Source organism: Bubalus bubalis, chromosome 4 (assembly GCF_019923935.1).
Source record: "Bubalus bubalis isolate 160015118507 breed Murrah chromosome 4, NDDB_SH_1, whole genome shotgun sequence".
Classification (NCBI taxonomy): Eukaryota; Metazoa; Chordata; class Mammalia; order Artiodactyla; family Bovidae; genus Bubalus; species Bubalus bubalis.
This window is the reverse complement of record NC_059160.1, coordinates 34,672,180-34,698,042: the sequence shown is the minus strand read 5'-3', so window position 1 is coordinate 34,698,042 and position 25,863 is coordinate 34,672,180. Positions and strand designations below refer to the sequence as shown.

Here is a 25,863-nt window from a genome sequence, read left to right as displayed (position 1 = left end):
CAGTGACATCATACAGAAGTGGCACCATCCTTATTTATGGACGGGAGATGTCAGGATTTAAGCACAGTCTGAATCAGAGCTACACAGTTTAACCAGAAACACCAGAAACTGTCCTGGTGAAAAATGACCCGTTACGCAAACAATAATCATGAACCATTTCCATGGCTTTTAAAGGTCAGAAGAGAATTGAATGAATTTGTCTTCTGGCTCTTATAAAATATACAAGACGTTGAGAGTTCCTATTCAGGTTATGGTTGCCTGAGATAAGTATAGTTTTAATGTGAAGATGTTCCTTCAATTTGAGGGTGTTCACTGACAGATCAGATAAAATTTAAAGTAAGGAGAAAGGAAATGGAACAAATGTTTGAATAGTATTCTGAGAGAAGTGAGGGAAATGTCAGAAACAATCTTTGGGCTTAAAAAGGAAACAGACATTGCAACAACTCTAGTAACTTTGATTTATACTGTGTGGCTTTAGGAAAAGACAAAGAATAATGTGTTGAAAATCAGCAAAATATTGAGTTTTTTCCCCCAAAAAGCTTTCCAATAAGAGTTACAAGCAGAGTTCTTTCCGGGAGCACCCACTCACCATTCCTTTGGGCCCAGGTAGCTGCCACAGTGCTGTGCCCTATTTTGTGGCACTTGGCTTGGAACTCAGGGGTTTTTTGTTTTTGTTTTTAAACTGAAGTATAGTTGATTTACAAGGTTGTGTTAGTTTCAGGTGTATGTCAAAGTGATTCAGTGTGTGTGTGTGTGTGTGTGTGTGTATGTTTATATTCTTTTTAAAATTCTTTTCCCTTACAGGTTATCACAACACTGAGTAGAGTTCCCTGTGCTATACAATAGGTCCTTTTTGAGTGTCTGTTCATGTGGGTTTTGATTCCATAACCGCAGCCCTGATTGTAAGATCACAGGGCCCCCAATTCTGTATTATTTCATTGATGAGTCATATGACATACACACTTACTGTTCACTATTGAGAAAGCAGTATTATCTAATACTAGACACTGGAACTACTGTGAAAGTAAGATGGGATTGTCGTGGTTGAGTTTCACAGGGAGTTTGGGATGCATTTACACCAGCTCTGCTCAGAGTACTCATGCTGGGTGGCTGCTCACTCACCTCCTTCAAGTCTTCGCCACACACCCCATTCTCAGTAAGCCTTTTCTTGGATACCTTAATACAAATCTTAAGCTCTTTCCCCAACACTCCCCATCACCTTCTTTTTTTCCCCTTCCATTGCCTAACATGCTATTTAATATAATTGTTTGCCTCTGCCCATTAGAAGGTGAGCAAGGAGTTACATCGATTTTGTTCCCTGCTGTATCCTCACACTTAGAATGGCCAGCGGCACTGATGCTGTTACTGATACTGATAGATGCTCAGTATATATTGTTGAATGAATGAATGATTGTGCTGTTGGTGTTTGGGTCATTAACACAAACCCACATTCCTGGTTCCCATTAGTGCTTGAATTTGGGAAGTCAGATAAATCCTGCTGTCATTGCTTCTAAACTCTTCATCTCCCCCAAATGATTTCTCTGTCAAAAACAAGCTGCGTTCGTAGGCTCCGTTTTCCTCCTGTTGAGCAATCTGGAGCTCATTCTGGCTCTTGTAAGCTTGTTTGTGGTTGCAGAGGAAAATGAATATTTCTCACCCAAATGTTGTCATGTCATCATCTCTGTCTGGCAACCAGAGAAGCAGATGTTCTGTTCCTTGACCTCAGGCTAGTGGTTACAGATTTGGGTGTTACATATGTTTCACAAAACTGCATTTGCCCACGTGGGGCCACTGTTTTCATTGAACTCTATGCAGTCTTAGGAGGAGGGCATGGCAACCCATTTCAGTATTTTTGCCTGGAGGATCCCATGGACAAAGGAGCCTGGTGGGCTACAGTCCATGAGGTCACAAAGAGTTGGACACGACTGAAGTGACTTAGCACATGGTCTTAGAGCCCAGCAAACTTTGGGGGAGGTCCAGTTTGGGGGGCACTAGAATTGTTTGTTTATATGTGTGGGGTGTATGTGTGCATACACATGTAGATCTGTACATCCATATATCCAGCTTGCTTGCTATTGCAAAACACGTGTTTATCTTGAGATCAAAGTAGCCCCCAAAACCTTGCCAAAAACAAATTTTCTTCTTTTGAAACAGTGGTTTTCAGCAGATGATTTTTTGACTCAAAATTCAAAGAAATCATACTGCTATACCCTAACAAAGAGGATTTTTTTTTTTTAACTCAAAAACATGTATTACATACCACTCCGGGCCAGGCATCTTGTTGAGTTTTGGGGACACAGGAGTAAACATAGAGTCTTGGCATTCCAGAGAGCTGTGTTGTTGCTGGGGACGTCTCATGTGGCCACAGTGGAGTGGATGAGTCCAGAGCACAGTCTACAAAAGGAAAGGGCGGTGGCCACAGTGTTGAGAGACTTGAGCGCTGGCAGTGTTCCCCAGTGTCACCAACCTTGGGAAGTCACATGTTTCTTCAGCCTCAGTTTCTCCTTCTGGAAAACAGGCCTGCACTAGGTGATCTCTAAAGTCCTTTCAGGCTGCATCAAGTGGCTCTGGAGTTCAAAGACTGACTGCTACCCAACTTTTGCTACCCAGTGGTCCTTTACAGCATCCCTTGTGAAGTCCTCTGCAGACACATGACAAGCAACACATCTATTGTAAGGTTCCACATCTATATAAAGTGATTAAGGCTTGAATTTCTCACTAGATTCCGCTTCCTGGGTGCCAGAGGTGAGGAGGAAGGGGAATGTTGAGTACCAGAGGCATCCTTCTGTAAGGAGGCTGTATGGCTGGTGTGCCACACTCTCTTTTTTTTGTAAGATTTATTTATTTTGGGGTGTACTGGGTCTTTGTTGCTGCGAGTGGGGGTCATTTGTTCAGTGCACAGGCCTCTCAAGGGGATGGCTTCTCTTTTTGTGGAGCACGGGCTCCAGGCGCATGAACTTCAGTAACTGTGGTACTCAGACTCAGTAGTTATGGCACATAGGCTTAGTTTAATTGTCCCATGGCTTGTGGGATCTTCCCCGACCAGGGATTGAACCTATGTTCCCTGCATGGGCAGGCAAATTCTCAACTGCTAGGCCCCCAGGGAAGCCCCACACTGAGTCTTGTAGACAGGTCATCATGCCAACTTGCACTGCGGTTGGGAGTGTCTGCAGTCATTCTCCTACTAGACCAGTGTCTTGGCTTTGGCCCTGTGGGTCACCCATGGAGTGTTATTTTATTGTTTGGATTTCTTTTTTTCTTTATGTTTTCTTTGTTAGGCATATACATGCTTGAGCCCACCCTGCATGCATTACATTCACATCTCAGAGCCTGAGGTCAACATCTCCATACCTGATGTGGATGCTCCTCCATGGCTGAATGCCACTCTGGATAGAGTTGTCAAGGCCAGTGTGGGAGCAGGGACAGCCTGAGTGGGCATGCATACCTCTTGGGACAGGGTTACCCCACAGTACTCTTAGAAGGTTTGGTAATGCCCAGTGTTTCTGGATAAGAGTCTACCTAGATTTTCCTAATCACAATCAGCTTTAATCTTTTTGACTTTGCAATGTTTTTTGACTTTTGGAATGTTGCTCTTTGGAGTATTTCGTAACTCTTATTGTTTGTTAGTGGGAAACCATCTCATTTTTCACTGGTTAAGGATAAATTGAAGGGGGTAGAATGACTGATGGGGCTTCCCTGGTGGCTTAGTGATAAAGAATCCATTTGCCAATGTAGGAGATGCAGGTGCAGCCCCTGGGCAGGAAGATCCTTTGGAGAAGGAAATGGCAACCCACTCCAGTATTCTTGCCTGATAAATCCCATGGACCTCGAGGAGCCTGGTGGGCTATAGTTCATGGTGTTGCAGAGAGTCCGGCACAGCTTAGTGACTAAATAGCAGAAGGATGACTGATTTTCTTTCTTGTTTTTTTTTCTGCATTTTTTTTTCTTTTAAAGAAAATATAAGGATCTACCTGAAGTGTGAGTTGATTTGGAAAATTTGACAGTACAGAACAGTGGCCCCCTTTTCATGTTTGTTACCAGAAAAATAACAAGAAGTGTTTTTAAAAATAACAAGAAGTGTTTGTTGTTTAGGAAAGCATCTAATAAAGTTTGAAACTATTCCAATTTCTAATTGATAGAAGAAGAACTGGCAACTCCTCCGCTAGATGGCATCATTCTTCCAGGAGTGACGAGGCAGAGCATCCTGGACTTGGCACACAAGTGGGTGGGTACCTTTTGGTATGAACCCCTTTTATAAAAGCATGAAATAAAAAGTAATCAGAATAAGTCCAGCTTAGTGTTGAAATAATCTCCTGTAGTTCCAACCAATGTTATCTTATCTTTAAATCATAACTTGAGTGAAAAGAACTCTTCTGGAAGGACTGTCTTGGCAAGATTATCAAATAAGTACTGTTTATAGGGAAGGGCAGGCAGAAACCAGTTTAGCAAGTTGTCCTAGTGAAGAAGTATTCTAGTACTAGACTCAAGCTTTATGCCAGGTGTCTCCTATTAATTCACCTGGTTTATCCTCCGTGTACTTCCTTTTCGCCAGCCTTTTAAAATCTAAACACTCAAGTAAATGTAAAGTTGTTTTCAGTAGCCTTTCTGATTCACATGACACAGGCAAGTCTGTTAAACCATTCGGTATTGGAAATGACTTCGCATATTCAAGATGAATATTGAATGAGTTGGTTAAGCTGGCAAAGATTCTTGGATGGGACTTCTGACCCATGTGTTAAAATGGTCTCCAGGGGACAAGAAAAGGCTTTGAACATACTGTGGTCAAACAGTGTTAATAGGACAAATGTTTAGAAATACACATATCTAGGAGAGTACAGTTTCTTTGGAAAAGGCTTTGGAAGTAGAGAAAATGTGCTATAAATAATTCTACAAAACCCTGAAGTAGACAAGACCCAACTGCCACATGCTGGCTGGCACATTGGGCATGACATTTACAGACTGTTGGTATAATTTCAAACAGCTTGCCCTGTCCTAAATATGTTTGCAATTGGAAAGATGTATTTTCCAAGCTCAGTAATTTTTGTTTCATTAAAGAGAAAAATCAACCAAGTACAGAAGGTTTGATGACAAGTTGCAAGTGGAAATGCTTTCCCACACTAATGATTTGCTAGCATGAAAAATAGGTTATTATGGAGGAAGTTTTTTCTTGACTTCTTAGCTATAATTTATTTTTAAAACTGTGAGACATACACGCCAAGAGGCATGTGGGGGGTTACCAGTATTTGCCAGACAGGGGAAAATTGTCCAAAGATAAAGGAGGCTGAGGAGAGGAAAAACAATTCTGTTTATTTACAGGAGATTATTTTTTTTTCTTTTCCAGAAAACAAAACTCAGCTTTAACTTGGCTGATTTTCTGGAGTTTATTTATTTATTTATTTACTTACCTTTGTACGACTTAATTGCAGTTGCAGACTGAGATAAATTGAAACTTACAAAAAGCCACATTTCTATTGCAGGCATATTTTTTTTTTTATCTTTCCAAATATACTTACAGCATGAAGCAGTCTTCTAATGGTTTGAATCTTGCCAAGGGCAGTGATTTCCATTTGTATCTGTTGTGGAGTTGTACATTAAAAAAAATGCTCTCTTCTTACTTAAAGTATCCATTCTTTGCTGCCTCTTGACCAGCTTTTTTTTTTTTTTTTTGAACTTTAACTATTAACAAAGAATGAGAATTAAACAGATTAAAGAATGAGTATGAAACAGTTTAAACACAGCTTAAAAGCATCAGGGTTCCCCCCCCCCCCCACTTCCTATCCTTGAGCAGATGTTCAAATAATTCAGCGGAAGTTGATGAGAGGGTGTACGAATAATTCTGTGATGAAACTCAACCTGAAACGGCATCAGAGAGAAAGAAGAGGATTACTGCTGTAAAGTCAATTGAATCAGTGAAATTAGGGGGAAAAAAATACACAGTGTAATTTCTCAAATATGCTATCTATGTATGTTTTAAAATAATGAAATATTTCAGATATTTAAACTCAGCCCCTGTTTCTACTCCATAAAAGACACAGTAGAAATAGGACTAGATTTGGAGTCAGTCAGATCAGACCTGAGTTCAAATCCAATTTCTGCCATTTCCTAGCTGTGAGGCCTCAGGGGTGTCACTGAACATCCTTGAATCTTAATTTTCTCGTCTGTAAAATAGGGTGATAATACCCACCTTAAGCTATCAATGCAAAGAAGGAAAACAACAGAATGGGAAAGACTAGAGATCTCCTCAAGAAAATTAGAGATACCAAGGGAACAATTTCATGCAAAGATGGGCTCAATAAAGGACAGAAATGGTAGGGACCTAAATGAAGCAGAAGATATTAAGAAGAGTTGGCAAGAATACACAGAACTGTACAAAAAAGATCTTCATGACCTAATCATGATGGTGTGATCACTCACCTAGAGCCAGACATCCTGGAATGTGAAGTCAAATGGGCCTTAGGAAATATCACTACAAACAAAGCTAGTGAAGGTGATGGAATTCCAGGTGAGCTATTTCAAATCCTAAAAGATGATGCTGTGAAAGTGCTGCACTCAATGTGCCAGCAAATATAGAAAACTCAGCAGTGGCCACGGGACTGGAAAAGATCAGTTTTCATTCCTATCCCTACGAAAGGCAATGCCAAAGAATGCTCAAACTACCGCACAATTGCACTCATCTCACACGCTAGTAAAGTAATGCTTAAAATTCTCCAAGCCAGGCTTCAGCAATACGTGAACCGTGAACTTCCAGATGTTCAAGCTGGTTTTGGAAAAGGCAGAGGAACCAGAGATCAAATTGCCAACATCCACTGGATCATTGAAACAGCAGGAGAGTTCCAGAAAAGCATCTATTTCTGCTTTATTGACTATGCCAAAGCCTTTGACTGTGTGAATCACCATAAACTGTGGACAATTCTGAAAGAGATGGGCATACCAGACCACCTGACCTGCCTCTTGAGAAACCTGTATGCAGGTCAGGAAGCAACAGTTAGAACTGGATATGGAACAACAGACTGGTTCCAAATAGGAAAAGGAGTACATCAAGGCTGTATATTGTCACCCTGCTTATTTAACTTATATGCAGAGTATATCATGAGAAACGCTGGGCTGGAGGAAGCACAAGCTGGAATCAAGACTGCCGGGAGAAATATCAATAACCTCAGATATGCAGATGACACCACCCTTATGGCAGAAAGGGAAGAACAACTAAAGAGCCTCTTGATGAAAGTGAAAAAGGAGAGTGAAAAAGTTGGCTTAAAGTTCCACATTCAGAAAACTAAGATCATGGCATCTGGTCCCATCATTTCATGGCAGATAGATGGGGAAACAGTGGAAACAGTGTCAGATTTTATTTTTGGGGGGCTCCAAAATCACTGCAGATGATGATTGCAGCCATGAAATTAAAAGACGCTTACTCCTTGGAAGGAAAGTTATGACCAACCTAGACAGCATATTAAAAAGCAGAGACATTACTTTGTCGACTAAGGTCTGTCTAGTCAAGGCTATGATGTTCCAGTGTTGATGTATGGATGTGAGAGTTGGACTATAAAGAAAGCTGAACACAGAAGAACTGATGCTTTTGAACTGTGGTGTTGGAGAAGACTCTTGAGTGTCCCTTGAACTGCAAGGAGATCCAACCAGTCCATCCTAAAGGAGATCAGTCCTAGGTGTTCATTGAAAGGACTGATGCTGAAGCTGAAACTCCAGTACTTTGGCCACCTGATGCGAAGAGCTGACTCATTGGAAAAGACCCTGATGCTGGAAAAGATTGAGGGCAGGAGGAGAAGGGGACGACAGAGGATGAGATGGTTGGATAGCATCATCGACTCGATGAACATGGGTTTGGGTGGACTCTGGGAGTTTGATGGACAGGGAGGCGTGGCATGCTGCGGTTCATGGGGTCGCAAAGAGTCGGATATGACTGAGCGACTGAACTGAACTGACCCATCTTAAAAATTAGAGAACGTGGTGTGTAACTGATGCTCAATAAATAGTGGCTATAATTATTAATATTAGATAATAATGTACTTTGTCTTATGATAAAAAGGGTTTGGAACACTCATTAAGTAACATTCGAGTGCATCAGCTTGTGAAACTTTGGCCTTGATAACAAACAAAAGGCAGAAAAGAAAGCAAGTATTAAAATATACTGTGTACTCTATCATGCTGATCTTATATTTTATATTCTGATCATCTCATTTAGAGATGCTGTGACCTTGGAGTAGGGTGCTTAGCATCTTGGTGTGTTTCCCAAAAGATGATGTCACTCTTTCCAGCTTTTCTTTCTAAACATGATTATGACATTGTTTCAGTTCAGTCAGAAGGTAAAGTAGAAAGGTCTGTACCTCAGGGCATTTTTTTGCTTGTCTTTTCCTTAAATATATATGTATATATATAATCTATTTTTTAACTGAAGGATAATTGCTTTACAGAATTTTGTTGTTTTTTTTCTGCAAAATGACATGGATCAGCCCTAGGTATACATATGTCCCCTCCCTCTTGAATTATATTTGTTTTTATTTCTGTTCCAAACAGGGTGAATTTAAGGTATCAGAGAGATACCTCACCATGGATGACTTGATCACAGCTGTGGAGGAGAACCGGGTGAGGGAGATGTTTGGTTCAGGCACTGCCTGTGTTGTTTGCCCTGTTTCGACTATACTGTACCAGGATGAGGTAAGACATTGTCTCTTCACGTCCTGTCATTTTCAGACATTTGCCTATAATTTAACTCTTTGGATATATATATGGACAAAATGCTAGTTGACCTCAGGATGCAAAGCATTTTTTAAATAACTTGATATTCTGTTAATTGCGGCAGTTGTCTTTATGAACCTGTGTTAGCAAATGACTTATTCATCTTTCCAGTGGTTTCCTGAAAGCGCCAACAGTTTCATCCTTGGTTATCATACCTGCCTTAAGTATGCCAGTAGGCTTACACTTATCTAGCATCGGTCTTCTTGTTGTTGTTGTTCAGTCGCTAAGTTGTGTCTGAATTGCGACCCCGTGGGCTGTAGCCTGCCAGACTCCTCTGTCCATGGAGTTCTCCAGGCAAGAATACTGGAGTGGGTTGCCATATCCTTCTCCAGGGGATCTTCCCAGACTAGGTATCAACCTGAGTCTCCTGCATTAGCAGGTTGATTCTTTACCACTGGGTCACCAGGGAAGCCATAAAGGAGGACTTACAAGTAGTTACATTTCAGTCTGTGGTTTCCAAAAGTACTTCCTAACTACTGTAGGAGGAATAGCAAATTGTTAAGGAAAACTCTTTTGAATGATGATTGAGTTTTTTCATCTTCATCATCATCATTAATTAAACCACTTCATAAAAAATTTTCATTTGGCAAACATGATGCATTTACTTCAAGAAGCTTTTAGTTGGAAGACATTTTCTCCTATTAAATTAATCTTGTTTATATATGCTGTACTTCCATTTCTTGTCAGTGTTTTTTTATTGTTGTTGTTTCTTGCTTGCTTCTTTATAACAACATAGCTCTGTCCTCATCTAACTTCATAATTCAGAGGCATAGGGGCATTATTTTTATAATATAATTGGCTTAAATTAGTCATAATAGTAAATGCAAATTCTATTGGTTTTTAAATTCAACATTATAATTATGTTTCCTCAACTGGGTGAACTGATTTTTTTTTTTCTGCAGATTTAAATGGTGGTTGCTTCATTGCTTGGGATTTTCAAAAACTTGACATAATTGCATGAACAGTTAGATGATTTCAAGGGAAAAAGATTATTCTATTGTATATGGATACTTGTACTGATTATAAAGCTACTGTTTCACATTTTACTGTGGTAATAACTAGATAATATATTATTGGTCTACACTTAAATGAACTAAAGTTGTCATTAGGTCTTTTTTTTTTTTAAGCACATGTTTCTTTTAATATTTATTTATTTATTTATTTGGCTGTATCGGGTCTTCGCTGCATCATGCAGGATCTTTCCTTGCAGCATACAGAGTCTCTCTAGTTGTGGGTCATGGGCTCAGTAGTTGTGGCTCACAGGCTTAGTTACTCCAGAGCATGTGAGATCTTGGTTCCCTGACCGGGGATTGAACACACTTCCCCTGCACTGCAAGGTGGATTCTTGGTCACTGGACCATCAGGGATGTCCCTGAGTCAGATTTTTAAAGTCCATTGTTACTTCATCCCTAGAAGTAAGTTTATAAAGTTTGTGGCCTTGTTTTAGGGGAGCATTCAGAGCCAAAAGGCATATCTAATTATCCTATTACCCTAAAGTGTATAATAAGAAAAGTAGGAGTATAGACTGTCTACTTAAATCAAACTATCAAAAGCCTCAAGCCAGCAAGGCATGAATAGGCATGACTCAAAATACAGATTAGGGTCATAAAATCTCTTTGTCTTGACTTTAACCATCTGTGCAACTTTGTGGAATTCGTGGCCCTTGGAAGCTTGGCTTAGAACAGACAGATTTAGCAACCCCTTTTGTGAAGACATAGACTTGTTTGCATTTATGTTACTGATGGACTTCCCTGGTGGTCTGGTGGTTAAGACTCCATGCTTCCACTGCAGGGGGCACTGGTTCGATCCCCTCATGCCATACAACAAGGTCAGAAAACAAACAACAACAACAAAAACAACTTATGTCCCTGAAATGGCTTGCTTTAATTCATGGCAGAATACCTTTTGAGCTGTCATTCCCTGCCAAAAGGGTAGATGTGGAGGCTAATATTTCATCTTTGTAGATTCTCAGGATGCTGGAGGAAGTATGGTTCTTTAAGTTTAGCCACGGTTCTAGGTACCCCTGGCTTCTCGTTCGTTCTTCAAATCAGCCTGGAGATTGGCATATAAACCAGTTGTACCCTGAAATCAACTGGTGGGAGATGAACAACCTAGCATTGACTAGATTGTGTTTATTCAAATTAAGAATAAGAAAGAATCTTTGGCATAGAAGTTAGCGTATGTAACAAGGTTATTATAGTGCCATTCCCTATTTCGGTAAAATTGCTTAGTTTCTTACTTGTTGTCATTGTGTACATGAATATCCTCAAATTAGTTCATGTCTGGTTTTCTTTTATAGACTATACACATTCCAACTATGGAGAATGGTCCTAAGCTTGCAAGCCGCATCTTAGAAAAACTGACTGATATTCAGGTAAGAGCATCTATTTTTAAGATGTTATTTATTTCATGCAAAGCCTAGAACCAAATCTTACCTCCATGGAGAGAAGAGAGTAAGTACTGCCATTTGAGATCAACAAACTAAATTTAAGGAAGATGTTGCTGATAGTGTGTGTGGGCATGAGCAAAGCAGGAAATGAGAAAAAGATGCATATTTTTAAAAAAAAAAAAAGGAAGGAAGGAAAGAAGTGGGAAAAGATACAAATACATACATACACAGTCAGAGAATCAGAGACTCAATTACTTAGCACTAAAAAATAAATATATTCAGTAAATTTTGATAACATTTAAAAATCTCATTGAAAAGTATAACAAACTTTTATAAAAGAAAAAAAGCTCTAAAGTAGAAGAAAGCACAGAAAAAATAATATTACCTGTGATTCCATCACAGATAAAAGCACCGTTAATTTTTGATATCTTGATTTTTAATATTTTGTAAGCATTTATATATTTTTAGATAGATGTTTTTCTAACAATGGGATCACATATAATTTTGTTAACCTACTTTTTTTAATTAATAAATCATTTGCTTTTTTATATCAGTAAATTTTAAAATTTCATGTATAAAGTTTAATTGAACTCTACTATGTTGATAAAGAATAATTTTTAAAGAAATCTTGTTGAACATTTATGTTGTTGGAAATTCTTTCATTGTTATGAACAGTGTATTTTTAGTTTTTTTCTTTAGGATAAATTCCTGAAATTGAAATTATTGGGTCAAAGAGCATGTACACCTGTTTTTTAGTACTGCTAACTTTGTTTTGTCTATTTTTTTCTGAGCAACAATCTACAGTAATATCAGGCAGTTAAGCATCTTTCTAGGTAGGCAGATAATATACTCAGTAAACCTGGCTCGCCTGTAAAAGATAATTTTCCAAAATTTGGTGAGCCTAGATACCATCATTGCCAGTTGGTGAAAAGGCAGCCGAGATTCATATTGAAATGTAAAATGAAGTTTAATTGATGGGTGACATCAAATGGTGTGTGGTCTTAAAAACTAAGCAAATATTTAAAATGGGTAGGAAAAGCAGCAGGTCCCTACAGAGCAATTGAAGACTTTGGATAAAATATGTTGTTTTTTGATGACCTAGCAACTTTTATGCAAAATTTATAACAATAAAAGAAAAATTGTGGGTTTTGAATTTACAAGTTGTCTTAATTCTACTCTTCAATAGAAGTTTTCTATAGGAATTTTCTGTAACCTTAAAGGAATATCTTAATATTAGAGGACTTAGAGTTGTTTTCTACTTTTGTACATAGAAACAATCAAAAGTAATTTGAAGAAATTTAATAAAACTTTTCTGCATGGATGGTTCAGGTATTTCTCTTCTAGTGAGTCTTTTTTTTTTTTTTTTAATTGATGTATGGTTGATTTATGAGCTTTCAGGTGTATAGCAAATTGATTCTACTATATCTATCTATCTATCTATCTATATATATGTCTCTGAACTGATATAAAGTTTAATTGAACTCCAATATGTTAATAAAGAATAATTTTTTCAGTTCAGTCACTCAGTCGTATCCAACTCTTGCAACCCCATGGACTGCAGCACGCCAGGCCTCCCTGTCCATCACCAACTCCCAGAGTTTACCCAAACTCATGTCCATTGAGTCAGTGATGCCATCCAACCATCTCATCCTTTGTCACCCACTTCTCCTCCTGCCTTCAATGTTTCCCAGCATCAGGGTCTTTTCAAATGAGTCAGCTCTTCACATCAGGTGGCCAAAATATTGGGGTTTCAGCTTCAACATCAGTCCTTCCAGTAACACCCAGGACTGATCTCCTTTAGGATGGACTGGTTGGATCTCCTTGCAGTCCAGGGGACTCTCAAGAGTCTTCTCCAACACCACAGTTCAAAAGCATCAATTCTTTGGCGCTCAGCTTGCTTTATAGTCCAGCTCTCACATCCGTACATGACTACTGGAATAACTTTAGCCTTGACTAGATGGACCTTTGTTGGCAAAGTAATGTCTCTGTTTTTTACTATGCTGTCTAGGTTGGTCATAACTTTCCTTCCAAGGAGTAAGCGTCTTTTAATTTCATGGCTGCAGTCACCATCTGCAGTGATTTTAGAGCGCCCCAAATAAAGTCAGCCACTGTTTCCACTGTTTCCCCATCTACTTGCCATAAAGTGATGGGTCTGGCAGCCATGATCTTAGTTTTCTGAAAGTTGAGCTTTAAGCCAACTTTTTCACTCTCCTCTTTCACTTTCATCAAGAGGCTCTTTATTTCTTCTTCCCTTTCTGCCATAAGGGTGGTGTCATCTGCATATCTGAGGTTATTGATATTTCTCCTGGCAGTCTCGATTCCAGCTTGTGCATCCTCCAGCCCCGTGTTTCTCATCATGTACTCTGCATAGAAGTTAAATAAGCAGGGTGACAATATACAGCCTTGACGTACTCCTTTTCCTATTTGGAACCAGTCTGTTGTTCCATGTCCAGTTCTAACTCTTGCTTCCTGACCTGCATACAGGTTTCTCAAGAGGCAGGTCAGGTGGTCTGGTATGCCCATCTCTTTCAGAATTGTCCACAGTTTATTGTGATCCACACAGTCAAAGGCTTTGGCATAGTCAATAAAGCAGAAATAGATGCTTTTCTGGAACTCTCTTGCTTTTTCAATGATCCAGTGGATGTTGGCAATTTGATCTCTGGTTCCTCTGCCTTTTCCAAAACCAGCTTGAACATCTGGAAGTTCACAGTTCACGTATTGCTGAAGCCTGGCTTGGAGAATTTTGAGCATTACTTGTGTGTGAGATGAGTGCAATTGTGTGGTAGTTTGAGCATTCTTTGGCATTGCCTTTCGTAGGGATAGGAATGAAAACTGATCTTTTCCAGTCCCGTAGCCACTGCTGAGTTTTCCAAATTTGCTGGCATATTGAGTGCAGCACTTTCACAGCATCATCTTTTAGGATTTGAAATAGCTCAACTGGAATTCCATCATTTCTACTACTTTGTTCGTAGTGATGCTTCCTAAGGCCCCCTTGACTTCACATTCCAGGATGTCTGGCTCTAGGTGAGTGATCACACCATCGTGATTATCTGGGTTGTGAAGATGACAGAGGGAAAACTAAATTCTATTAAATAGAATCAGAAGAAAAAGCTGAGTTGTTCAGCCAGCATAATCATGAAACTTTGAAAGGCAAAGCAGAAATGAGTATCATCCCCTTTGAGATGGTGACTACATATATGCCCCAAAACCCTGCTGCTGCCCTGCTAAGTCACTTCAGTCGTGTCGGACTCTGTGTGACCCCATAGATGTCAGCCCACCAGGCTCTCCTGCCCCTGGGATTCTCCAGGCAAGAACACTGGAGTGGGGTGCCATTTCCTTCTCCAGTGCATGAAAGTGAAAAGTGAAAGTGAAGTCGCTCAGTCGTGTCCGACTCTTAGCGACCCCATGGACTGCAGCCTACCAGGCTCCTCCGTCCATGGGATTTTCCAGGCAAGAGTACTGGAGTAGGGTGCCATTACCTTAACCCTAAAGTATGAATAAAAGAAGTCCAGAGGTAACTTTGGGACAGATGGGAAACCTTTGCGAAAGGTCTCAGAAAGACCATTTTTATTTATTTATTGAAGGATAGTTGCTTTACGAAGTTGTGTTGGTTTCTTCCATACAACAATGCAAATCAGCCATAAGTATGTGTGTGTGTGTATGTATCCCCTCACTCTTGTTCCTCCCTCCAACCCCAGCCCTCTTGGTCACCACAGAGCACTGGGTTGGATGCCCTGTTGTTGTTCAGTCACTAAGTTGTGTCCAACTCTTTGCAACCCCATGAGCTGCAGCACACCAGGCTTCCCTGTCCTTCATTATCTCCTGGCATTTACTCAGACTCATGTCCATTGAGTCGGTGATGCCATCCAACCATCTCATCCTCTGTCATTCCCTCCTGCCCACATTCTTTCCCAGCATCAGGGTCTTTTCCAATGAGTTGGCTCATCTCATCAGGTGGCCAGATTATTGGAGCTTCAGCTTCCACATCAGTCAGTCCTAAAGGAAACCCTGAATATTCACTGGAAGGCTCCCTGTGTTATACAGCAACTTCCCACTAGCTGTCTGTTTAATACTTGGTAGTGTATATATGTGAAGTCTTTATGTTGGGGTATAGACAGTTAACAATGTTGCGTAGTTTCAGGTAGATTGCAGAGAGACACAAGCATACTTGTATCCATTTTCCCCCAAATGCAATCCCTTTCAGGCTGGCACATAAAATTGAGGAGAGTTCCCTGTGAGAAAGAGCATATTTAGAAGTAAGATTACAGAACGCAGGAATGTAGGTGACAGAAGTGAATGGTTTTGATTCATTCATTCAACAATTATATTGAGCATACACTGTATGCCAGAGGCTGTTTCAGATGCCCGGGAATAGAGTAGTGAAAAAAGTGACCAGGAAATTGGAGAAGTCAGAGCAAACTGGTATAGAAGGACAGATTTATTCAATTTAAATTTGAGACCATATCAAAAGGTTTAAAAATAAAAGTTACATATGAAGTAGAAAAGGAGGAGAAATAGAACATTTTTCTCTTACCTGTATGTATTCTCTTTATAACTTGGCTGAGAAGTTAGTAATTTCTCTTTTTACCGTAGGTAGTAAAGTATAATGGTAATAACACTAAAAAACTAATGATATATTCAAGAGCTCTGTACTGAACGAAGAAACAAAGGGATGCAAGCATGCATGTAATCAGTCATGTCCAGCTCTTTGCGACCCCATGGACTATAGCCTGACAGGCTCCTCTGTCCATGGAGTTTTCTAGGCAAGAATACTGGAGTGGATTGCCATGCCCTCCTCCAGGGGATCTTCCTGACCCAAGAATCGAATCTTTGTCTCTTGCTTCTCCTGGCAGGCAGGTTCTTTACCACTTGAGCCACCTGGGAAGTGCAGGGATACATGAGATTCTGAATTAAACCACAAACCAAGCACCATATCTGCTCCAAATTGTTAAGTAACCCAGGACCATCCTTTGGAATCTAAGACCACCTCTTTTCTTCTTCAATTATTTTGTGCCTCTGAGCATGAAACCTAGTTTCAAAATTATTCTCTTACAAGATGGCAAATTGATGCTGTCAGCCAAGCTACTAAATTGTCTGTTTCTCTCCAAGAAAAATAATTTAAGTAATTACTGAGGAAAAAGCATAGAATTGCACCATGTTTTACATTTGATCTCTTTGACGTTACATGGAAACATGATGTTTCCTCCCAAGTGCTCTGAAATTGAAAAGGAGTGCAATAGCAACCAAAGAATCCTCAAGGTTCTTGCCAGTTCTTTCTCTGGGGGGGAGAATTCCTTCTTAACCACAGATCTGATTTTCATTTAACTTGTATATTTCTGTATATGAGCAAGAATCTCTGAGGCTGAGCGTTCATCCCATTTGGCTAATTAGACGTAGTTCCCTGGGTCTTATTGCCCTACAAATTACCTCTTGGGGGAAAACTTTTCAAATGACAAGGTTTTAGAGTTTTCCCCCTTTTTCTTTTCCAATTTTTTAAATCAGTGAATGCAGACTGATTTTGTGACTTTTTTTTTTTTATTTGTTTGGCTGTGTTTGGTCTTAGTTGTGGCATGTGGGATCTTCATTGTCATTCAGGATCCTTTCATTGCACATGGACTCTCTAGCTGTAGCTTGTGGGCTTAGTTGCTCCTTGTGTAGGATCTTAGTTCCTTGACCAAGGATTGAACCATTGTGTGGATTCTTAACCGCAGGACCAACAGGGAAGTCCCTTCTTCTTTTTATTTTTTTTTAATACTGGCACATGACAGGTTCTCATTAAGTGGTAGAACTACAGCTGCTGTTTTTATTGTCAATGGCACCCACTCCAGTACTCTTGCCTGGAAAATCCCATGGACGGAGGAGCCTGGTAGGCTGCAGTCCATGGGGTTGCGAAGAGTCAGACATGACTGAGTGACTTCACTTTCACTTTTCACTTTGATGCATTGGAGAAGGAAATGGCACCCCACTCCAGTGTTCTTGCCTGGAGAATCCCAGGGACGGCGGAGCCTGGTGGGCTGCCGTCTATAGGGTCGCCCAGAGTCAGACACGACTGAAGCGACTTAGCAGCAGCAGCAGCAGCAATATAACAAAAAAAAGCACTTCTGTGTTCATACTTAACCAGGCTTGAACTTGGAGAACATCAACATGCTGTCCATATCCCTCATTCTCCCATTGCTCTTTGCTATTCCTCTTACCATCATACTCACCTTTGCTTCTGACATATGGAGGTCTTCTCTGTCCTCCAATATGCTCTGCTCTATTTGCTTCCTTCCTGCCTTCCTGTATCTTCTACAGTTTGCCTGTTTGATAAGATGTTGGTTGTTTCTTCAAGATGCATCTCCTTGAAGAATCTTTTAAATCTCTAGAATAACATCCCCTTTCCTTCGTACAAACGTACATTCACCCACTTAACTGCTGCTTCTTCCCCATTTTCCATAGCCCCTGGAGGATCACTTAGAACTTTTAAAGTACGTTCTGATTAGTCACACACTTGCCTTTGTTCCATGGTTGTTTGAGTGTGGGTGTTATTTTATTCTCTTTTTGTAACTCCAGTATCTCACAGCGTCTGTGCCATGGTACATACTTAGTAATGTTTCTTTCTTTTTTTTTTTTAATTTTTTTACCCTGACTCCTGCTAACATTTTCTCTTTGTACTATATTCTTCAATTTTTAAGATTAATTTATTAATTAAAATTTGTTTTAATTAATTCATTTTTGGCTGTGACTTGCTCTGGTTGTGGTGCCTGCAGGCTTCTCTTGCGGCACACGGCCTCAGTAATTGCAGCACGTGGGCTTGTCTAGTTGTGTCATGTGAGTTTAGTTGCCCTGTGGCTTGTGGGATCCTAAATCCCTGATCAGGGATTGGACCCACGTCCCCGCCATTGGAAGGCAGATTCTTCACCACTGGACCGCCAGGCAAGAACCTCAGTAATGTTGAGAAAGGAATGAATGGGTGAGTGACACACCAAGCAAGTACTAAAGAATAAAAACGTGTTGCCTTTGTGTATTAACACATTCTGAGAAGAGATAAAAATGTCAAATTATTTTACAAAAAGAAAAAAAAACTTAAGAGAATCTGATTTAGATTTTTTTCAAAGTGAGATATACATCGCAACTGCTGTCAAGATCAGATAAAAGCTGCAGCCCAGGTCGTAAACATCAGGGTAGCACGTTTGAGTAACTAGCAGTGCTTCTACTGCCATTTCAGAAAGGGGGAGGAGTGATTGTCAAGACCCAGAGGTGGACATCTTCAGTAGTTTAAAATAAGGGAAGATGAGTGGGGTCAAAGCGTGATCTGTATTGATAGCCCATCACCAGTTAGAATTTTAAAAATCTCTTTTCCCACCAGTGGCTGCAGCTTTGTGAGAATAAATAACCGTTCTTTCCCTGGAGAAGTCCTGAGCTATTCTGTGCGTGTGTGCAGACTTGGTGAACATCCTAGATTGCCTTGATGCTGCAGTTCCTTGCCCAGCTTCCCAGCCGCTCCTTGTTCCCTAATTCACACTTCACCCCTTGTTCTCATATCACAGAGCTTTGCATGGCCATTGAATATTACCTACAACCAGGATGATGAAGTGTTAACTTGTGGGCAGCCCTGGTTCTATTTTTATTGGCCTTGTTGAGAGTTAAGTGCCTAACTTGCAGCTTGGCCTTTGATGTTTTAGAATTTTCTGCCAAATGTAAAAGGCACGTTTTAGCGAAGGCCTTGTAAAATTTTGCCAAATGTGCATTGAATGCAAGTAATAAGATTGTCATTGTTAGTCACGTTTTAGTTCAGTGGTCTAATTGGAATTGATGAAAAGTTGAAAAGTTCTGCACATCACACTGAGCCTTCCACATGGACTCAAAGTACCATCCCACAGGCTGGATTTGATTTACTGCACTGCAGACATTAAAGGCTGTTGCTATGGTAGTGTTAAGGACGCATTTTTGTTGTTTAGTCACTAAGTCATGTCCGACTCTTTGCAACCTTATGGACTGTAGCCTGCCAGGCTCCTCTCCATGGGATTTCCCAGGCAAGAATGTTGGAGTTGCCATTTCCTCCTCCAGGGGATATGCTCGACCCAGGGATCAAATTCTCATCTCCTGCATTGGCAGGCAGATTCGTTTACCACTGTGCCACCAGGGAAGCCCATTAAAAGCACTGACCGCAGTATAAGGACAGCCTGGTCCATGCAGACAAGTGTTTTCTTTCCCTGCCTTCTCTGGATACCTTTTAAAGGCAGCATATTTCTATTCCTGCTAAAATCTGTCATCTCTACTTTGAATTATTTCACCTTGGAAAATTAAAGTACATTATTCATCATTGAAATGAAAGGTGATAATCACCTAGGTCTAGATACTATGAATTAGCTGTATTCTCACATCCCTTGAATAATATCTCAAGATGCTATGATTTTACATGAGAGCATGAGTTGCAGGACAAGAGAGAAAAACCTTAATACATATTCTGTAGGTTCCTAGAATTACACAGCCTATGACTATCATTGTATTCAAAACTGATCTTGACTGTTGATAAAACTAAAATGAGTAACTGAAAGCAAATTCATTTTAACTGGTGAGATTCATGATGAAATTATAGTCATGAATCGTAAGTTTGTAGATCTGCTAAAATGTCAATAGGGCTTCCCAGATGGCGCTAATGGTAAAGAACCCAGCTACAGTACAGGAGACACAAGAGATGTGGGTTTGATTCCTGGTTCCGGAAGATCACCTGGAGAAGGAAATGGCAACCCACTCCAGTATTCTTGCCTGGAGAATCCCAAGGACAGAGGGAGCTGGCAGACTACAGTCCATAGCGTCGTAAAGAGTTTGACACCACTGAAGTGACTTAGTATGCAAACACACACATACCCAATAGGAAATGTGGAAACCCACTTAGCATACAAAATATCAGTAGGCTGACACTCAATTATTATTAATGGCTAAAGTGTCTAATGTATTAATGGAAATTCAAATAGGAAAAATAAAACGTGTATTTCTCTCTATATATAAATCAGGCAGATTTTGGGAATGTTTTGTCTGGAATTCATTATGAAATCAACAGTGTGAACAGTGGGAGGCCATACTCTGTAGGCAACACTTGCTGATGTGGATTAAGTAAGTCACTTAGTGACACTGGCTTCCTTCATTCTCCTTTTCAAGGAAACCAGAAGGTTGTAGGGGGACCCATTCTTAGCTTCTAGTATTTTTACCAATGTGATAGATTCTGCTCTCTGAAGTCTTTAAAGCTCCATTAAGAGGCACCCAGGACATGGACAGTGTGATGGAGGAGAAATAGCATTGCACAGAGACAGAACTGGGCTGTAGTTAAGAGTTTCCTAGAAGAGAACAGACTTATGGTTGCCAAGGGGGATGGGAGTCGGGGAGGGATGGATTGGGAAGTTGGGATTAGCAGAAGGAAACTATATAGAAAATGTATAAACAACAGAACCTATTGTATAGGACAGGTAAATGTATGCAGTATTCTGTGATAAACCATAATGGAAAAGAATATGGAAATATATATATATAGGTGCTGTACAATGCTTCGGAGAAGGCGGTGGCACCCCACTGCAGTACTCTTGTCTGGAAAATCTCATGGATGGAGGAGCCTGGTAGGCTGCAGTCCATGGGGTCGCTAAGAGTCGGGCACGACTGAGCGACTTCACTTTCACTTTTCACTTTCATGCATTGGAGAAGGAAATGGCAACCCACTCCAGTGTTCTTGCCTGGAGAATCCCAGGGATGGGGGAGCCTGGTAGGCTGCCGTCTCTGGGGTCGCACAGAGTCGGACACGACTGAAGCGACTTAGCAGCAGCAGCAGCAGCAGTACAACGCTTAGTTGTTCAGTCGTGTCTGACTCTTTGCAACTCTGTGGACTGTAGCCTGCCAGGCTCCTCTGTCCATGGGATTCTCCAGGCAAGAATACTGGAGTTGGTTGCCATGCCCTCCTCCAGAGGATCTTCACAACCTAAGGGTCGAATCAGGTCTCCAGCATCGCAGGCAGATACTTGACCTTCTGAGCCACCCGGGAAGCCCAAGACTACTGGAGTGGGTAGCCTATCCCTTCTCTAGGGGAACTTCCTGACCCAGGAATCAAACCAGGGTCTCCTACATTGCAAGCAGATTCTTTACCACCTAAGCTACCAGGGAATCCTATATATATATAGGCCCTTCCAATGAATATATATATTGTGTATATATATATATATGAAGGGCTGAGGCTAAAGCTGAAGCTCCAGTACTTTGGCCTCCTGATGCAAAGAACCAATTCACTGGAAAAGATTGTGAGGAGAAGGGGGCGACAGGATGAGATGGTCGGATGGCATCACCGTGTCAATGGACGTGAGTTTGAGCAAACTCCAGGAGATAGTGAAGGACAGGGAAACCTGGAGTGCTGCAGTCAATGGAGGTCACAAAGAGTAGAATATGACTTAGCAACTGAACAACAACATATATATATATAGACATGTATATGTACATATATATATATACACACATACATATATATGTATGCATAGCTGAAATTAACATTACATTGTAAATCAACTATACTTCAATAAAAGAAAATTTTAAAAACAGAGTTTGCTAGAGCCTTAGTGTCCTTAAATGAGAAGCTGGACTTAAAAGTTTATTGCTCTTCACACTTGATTTTTTAAGCCTTAGAACTTTCTGCAAAAGAGACCTTTCGTGGAATCCCAGTATACGAAACAAATAGAAGTAGAACTGCTCTGAAGTTAAATCCAGAGCCACACTTATTTGGCTCATTCCCTGCAGCCTAGATGATTTGTAATGTTCTTTCCAATTCAGGAATTCTAATGTTTTGTATTCATTTCAACTGAAGTTATATTAGTACTAAAGAGGCGATTCAAGCGAAAACGAGACATGATCTGAGAAACTAAATACAGAATAGCAATGAAAAGGCATATGTAAGGAACCTATACCAGCTCTAAATTTGAGCTCAACAATAATTATACAATCTATGATTCTTCCCAGGTATTTGACTGTTTCTTTATACATAGTCTTATTTTCAATATGAACCTGCTTTTAATGTACAAAACAGAAATGAACCATTTGTTCAACGTTGGTTATATCATTAAGTTTATTTATAAGCTGTTCCTGTGCTGTTAGCTTTTACACTGAAACCTGTTTTCTTGCTTCTCTTGTAGTACGGAAGAGAAGAGAGCGACTGGACAATCACGGTAGCCTGAATGGACAGGAACGGGACGTGTGCGCTTGGGACAGATTGTGGCATTTGAATTATGGGAAATGTCTTTGGCTACCTGATTTTAGTTGTGCTGTTGTTCATATTATCTGCGTTACCAGGGCGATTGTTTCCTCATGCCAGAGAAGACGAATCACAATTGTCCAATGATCGTTTCTAAACTTGCTCCTAGAAGTTTTCCTTACCTTCTCTAGAGAGTTGATTATGGAAGCCATATAATTGTAGAATTTTCCTCCATAATCTTAGTGCCTCCCTTAGGGCTTCACTCAGATTTTTTTAAAAAAATGTTTATTCTTTAGCCTAAGTTATGTTGTGCTTCTCAACCAATGAGTGTCTTTGTGTTTGAAAGCTGATCTGAGTACATTTCATAGGTTCCATTTCCCAGGCCACATCTCCATTCTCAGAAAAGTGTGTTGTTGTTGTTTATAAATCAAGACTTAGAGAAACTGGATTTCTTTCCCTTACATTTCTTTCCAGGTCCCCCAAGTCCTCTTAGGGAGAATCTCTCCTCCTTCCTGATAATCACAGTCTGCACCAGGCTCCACTGATACATCAACAAGACCACCCCTGCTGTCTCCAGATTGTGTTGTAATTCGTGGGCAGGCTTCACTACAGGACTGAGGGTCTTGTGCCTTATAGATCTTTGCATCCCCCAGCCTGGCCCATAGTAAGGAATGAATGAACATTTAGCTTCTATAGAAGTGTACCTTCTTTGTTTCTATATTATGAAACCTCTTTATTAGAATTTGTGATTGATTCTGACTTTGTCTATATTTACCTCATGTTGTCTTTAATTTCCATGGACTGCCAAGTCATTAGAGATACTCTGATTGTAGTTTGTTGGAGGAATGATTTCTTATTTGAAGAGTGTCTGGGAATTAAAGTAATAATTCTAAAAAGGTGGTGATATCATATCAACCAAATGGAAATGACATGTTATATGTTATATGTCGAATACATAAATGTTAAAGTGTTAAATACAAAATAAATCATTTAGTTTTTTGGTAGAAAGCAAAGAGGAATATACTCTGGATTTTATACTCTGGGTTTATAGGTGCTCTTTCCTGTTGAATGGGGATTGGATAAGCACATGGTTAGGGTATAGGGAGAGCGATTATAGATGATATTTTCCTTGTTTGGGAGCTGTGAGTTAAAATTGTAGTGTCCTGGTTTATCTAGGGGAAAGTCAAATCTTGATAGAAAACATTTACCCTTGGAAGGTCAACTCTCAGACATTTTATTTTGGTTTCCTTCAGTCCTAATAACTTTCATCTTGCTGATCATATTTCATTCTCTTTTCAGAGCAAGGAAAAAAATTCTAAAACTTTGACGTGCTGGAAAAATTTCCTTAAGGCATTTAGCAGCACATAGCAAATGGGGCTTTGATTCTTTTCCAAGACTTTTGGCCATAGGGTCTTTTTAGATAGGAATGGTAAAATGAAAATGAGGAAAGTAGAAGATGAAAAGGAATGGTAAAAATATCTTTTTTAGGGGGCTCTTAATTGGCAATCTGAAGTCTTGGGAGAGTCTGTTCTTTTCAGGTCTGACATGCTTTAACTGTCCTGCCTGCACGCTGTTCACCAAGTAGCATTCTAAGGGTATGCGTTTGCCTTTGCTAAACCTGTGACCTCACTTTCAATATTGTAGTCTAGAAATGACCTAAGGTAATTCTAACTTGTCAAGTAGCACATAATAACCAGACTCAACATTCCTATGAGAAATGGAAGTCATTTGTTTGCCACAAATACATTTTATACTTTGCATCTCTAAATTTAGTATGGCTAGACATGTTCCTTGTAAAAGTTGAAGAACAATATGTCTTGACATTATGTCTGTGTGATTTCTTTCATCAAACCTTAAGAGCATTTTAAGCCCTTAAAAACCAGACTTCGTGAAGACGAAGGATATACATTTAAAGGAACCAAGTCTCCTAAAACAGCGAACACAATCTGCCATTCTCATTTAAGTAATAAGACAGGAAATTGACCTTGACACTAACTTGTTAAATAGATTTAAAAGGAACATCTGCACATCTTTTTTCCTTGTGCACTGTTTGTTTAATTGCAGTGGATTAATACAGCAAGAGTGGCACATTATAACTAGGCAATTATCCATTCTTCAAGACTTAGTTATCGTAACACTAATTGATCATTTAAGGCATAAGATAGTCTAGCATTAGGAACATGTGAGGCTAATCTGCTCAAAAAGATCAACAAATTAATATTGTTGCTGATATTTGCATAATTGGCTGCAATTATTTAATGTTTAATTGGGTTGATCAAATGAGATTCAGCAATTCACATGTGCATGATTATAAACAGAACTGGTGGCACTTAAAATGATAATGATTAGCTTATTTTGCATGTTCTCTTCCTTCCATTTTTTTCCCCCCATTTTTACATTTCAGACTGAGTTCGTCAGCCTTTTTCAAAACAAAATCAGTGGAAACCAAGATCTTATTAAAACAAAGTGTTCAGGCATTAGAAATAACCAGAGCATTTCCTAAAGCTGTTTGCTTTTAGGAATTTCTCTGTTGCAGTCATTTATCAAGGATTCAGCTCACAATACACCAAAAGACGAGTCCATTTCAGGGACAGGTATTATGTTTCCCAGAACTTGCAGGAATGAATACGCTCATAATAAAACCTTTTCTTCCAAAAGTACAGCGGAAAAATAAAAGGGAAAAAGGAATAAATGCCTGGGAAACATTGTTCGAGAATCACTTTTTTTTTTCCTACTTAGTAAACCCCCTTTATTCTTTTCTTAAAAGGTTGTCACTAGGGAGGAAAAAGAGATCTGCAGTAGCTACAAGAAAGTGCAATGTCACATTGATTATATGACTTGGCAGTGTTAGCCTTCTGAAGATCTGAGAAGCTTATGTTATATACCCTGGATGAGAATTCTTCATCATATCAATTTTGTTGCTTGATACAGTTGTACCCAAACAAGTGGTCTCAGTTCAGTTCAGATCAGTCACTCAGTAGTGTCTGACTCTTTGTGATCCCATGGACTGCAGCATGCCAGGCTTCCCTGTCCATCACCAACTGCCAGAACTTGCTCAAACTCATGTCCATCAAGTCAGTGATGCCATCCAACCATCTCATCCTCTGTCGTCCCCTTCTCCTCCTGCCTTCAATCTTTCCCAGGATCAGGGTCTTTTCCAATGAGTCAGTTCTTCGCATCAGGTGGCCAAACTATCGGAGTCTGGCTTTCCTCAAATCAGAGCACTTTGGGGCACTTATTCAGTCTCTCAGTCATATTCAACTCTCTGTGACCCCAAGGACTGCAGCATGCCAGATTCCTCTGTCTTCTGCTATCTCCCAGAGTTTGCTCCAATTCATGTCCATTGAATTGGTGATGCTGTCTATCTAACCATGTCATCTTCTGCTGCCCCCTTCTCCTTTTCCTTTCAATTTTTCCCAGCACCAGGGTTTTTTTCCAAGTCAGCTCTTCCCATTGGGTGCCCACTTGAAGGCAATAAATGAATATATCTTGGTCAAAAGAATTGTAGGGA

General features: G+C 40.0%; 1 protein-coding gene across 5 annotated transcripts in view; it reads left to right on the top strand.

The window, feature by feature from the left end:
- BCAT1 (branched chain amino acid transaminase 1) overlaps positions 1-24,178 on the top strand; it is a 116,893-nt gene extending 92,715 nt beyond the window's left edge. For all 5 annotated transcript variants that reach the window (XM_006064288.4, XM_006064286.4, XM_006064287.4 and 2 more), the window contains 4 exons: positions 4,140-4,225; positions 8,533-8,673; positions 11,054-11,128; positions 22,294-24,178. In XM_006064288.4, coding sequence (XP_006064350.2) covers positions 4,140-4,225; positions 8,533-8,673; positions 11,054-11,128; positions 22,294-22,335 — 344 coding nt within the window. In that variant the 3' untranslated portion in view covers positions 22,336-24,178. The remainder of the gene's footprint in view (positions 1-4,139; positions 4,226-8,532; positions 8,674-11,053; positions 11,129-22,293) is intronic.
- The last annotated feature ends 1,685 nt before the right edge of the window (positions 24,179-25,863 follow it).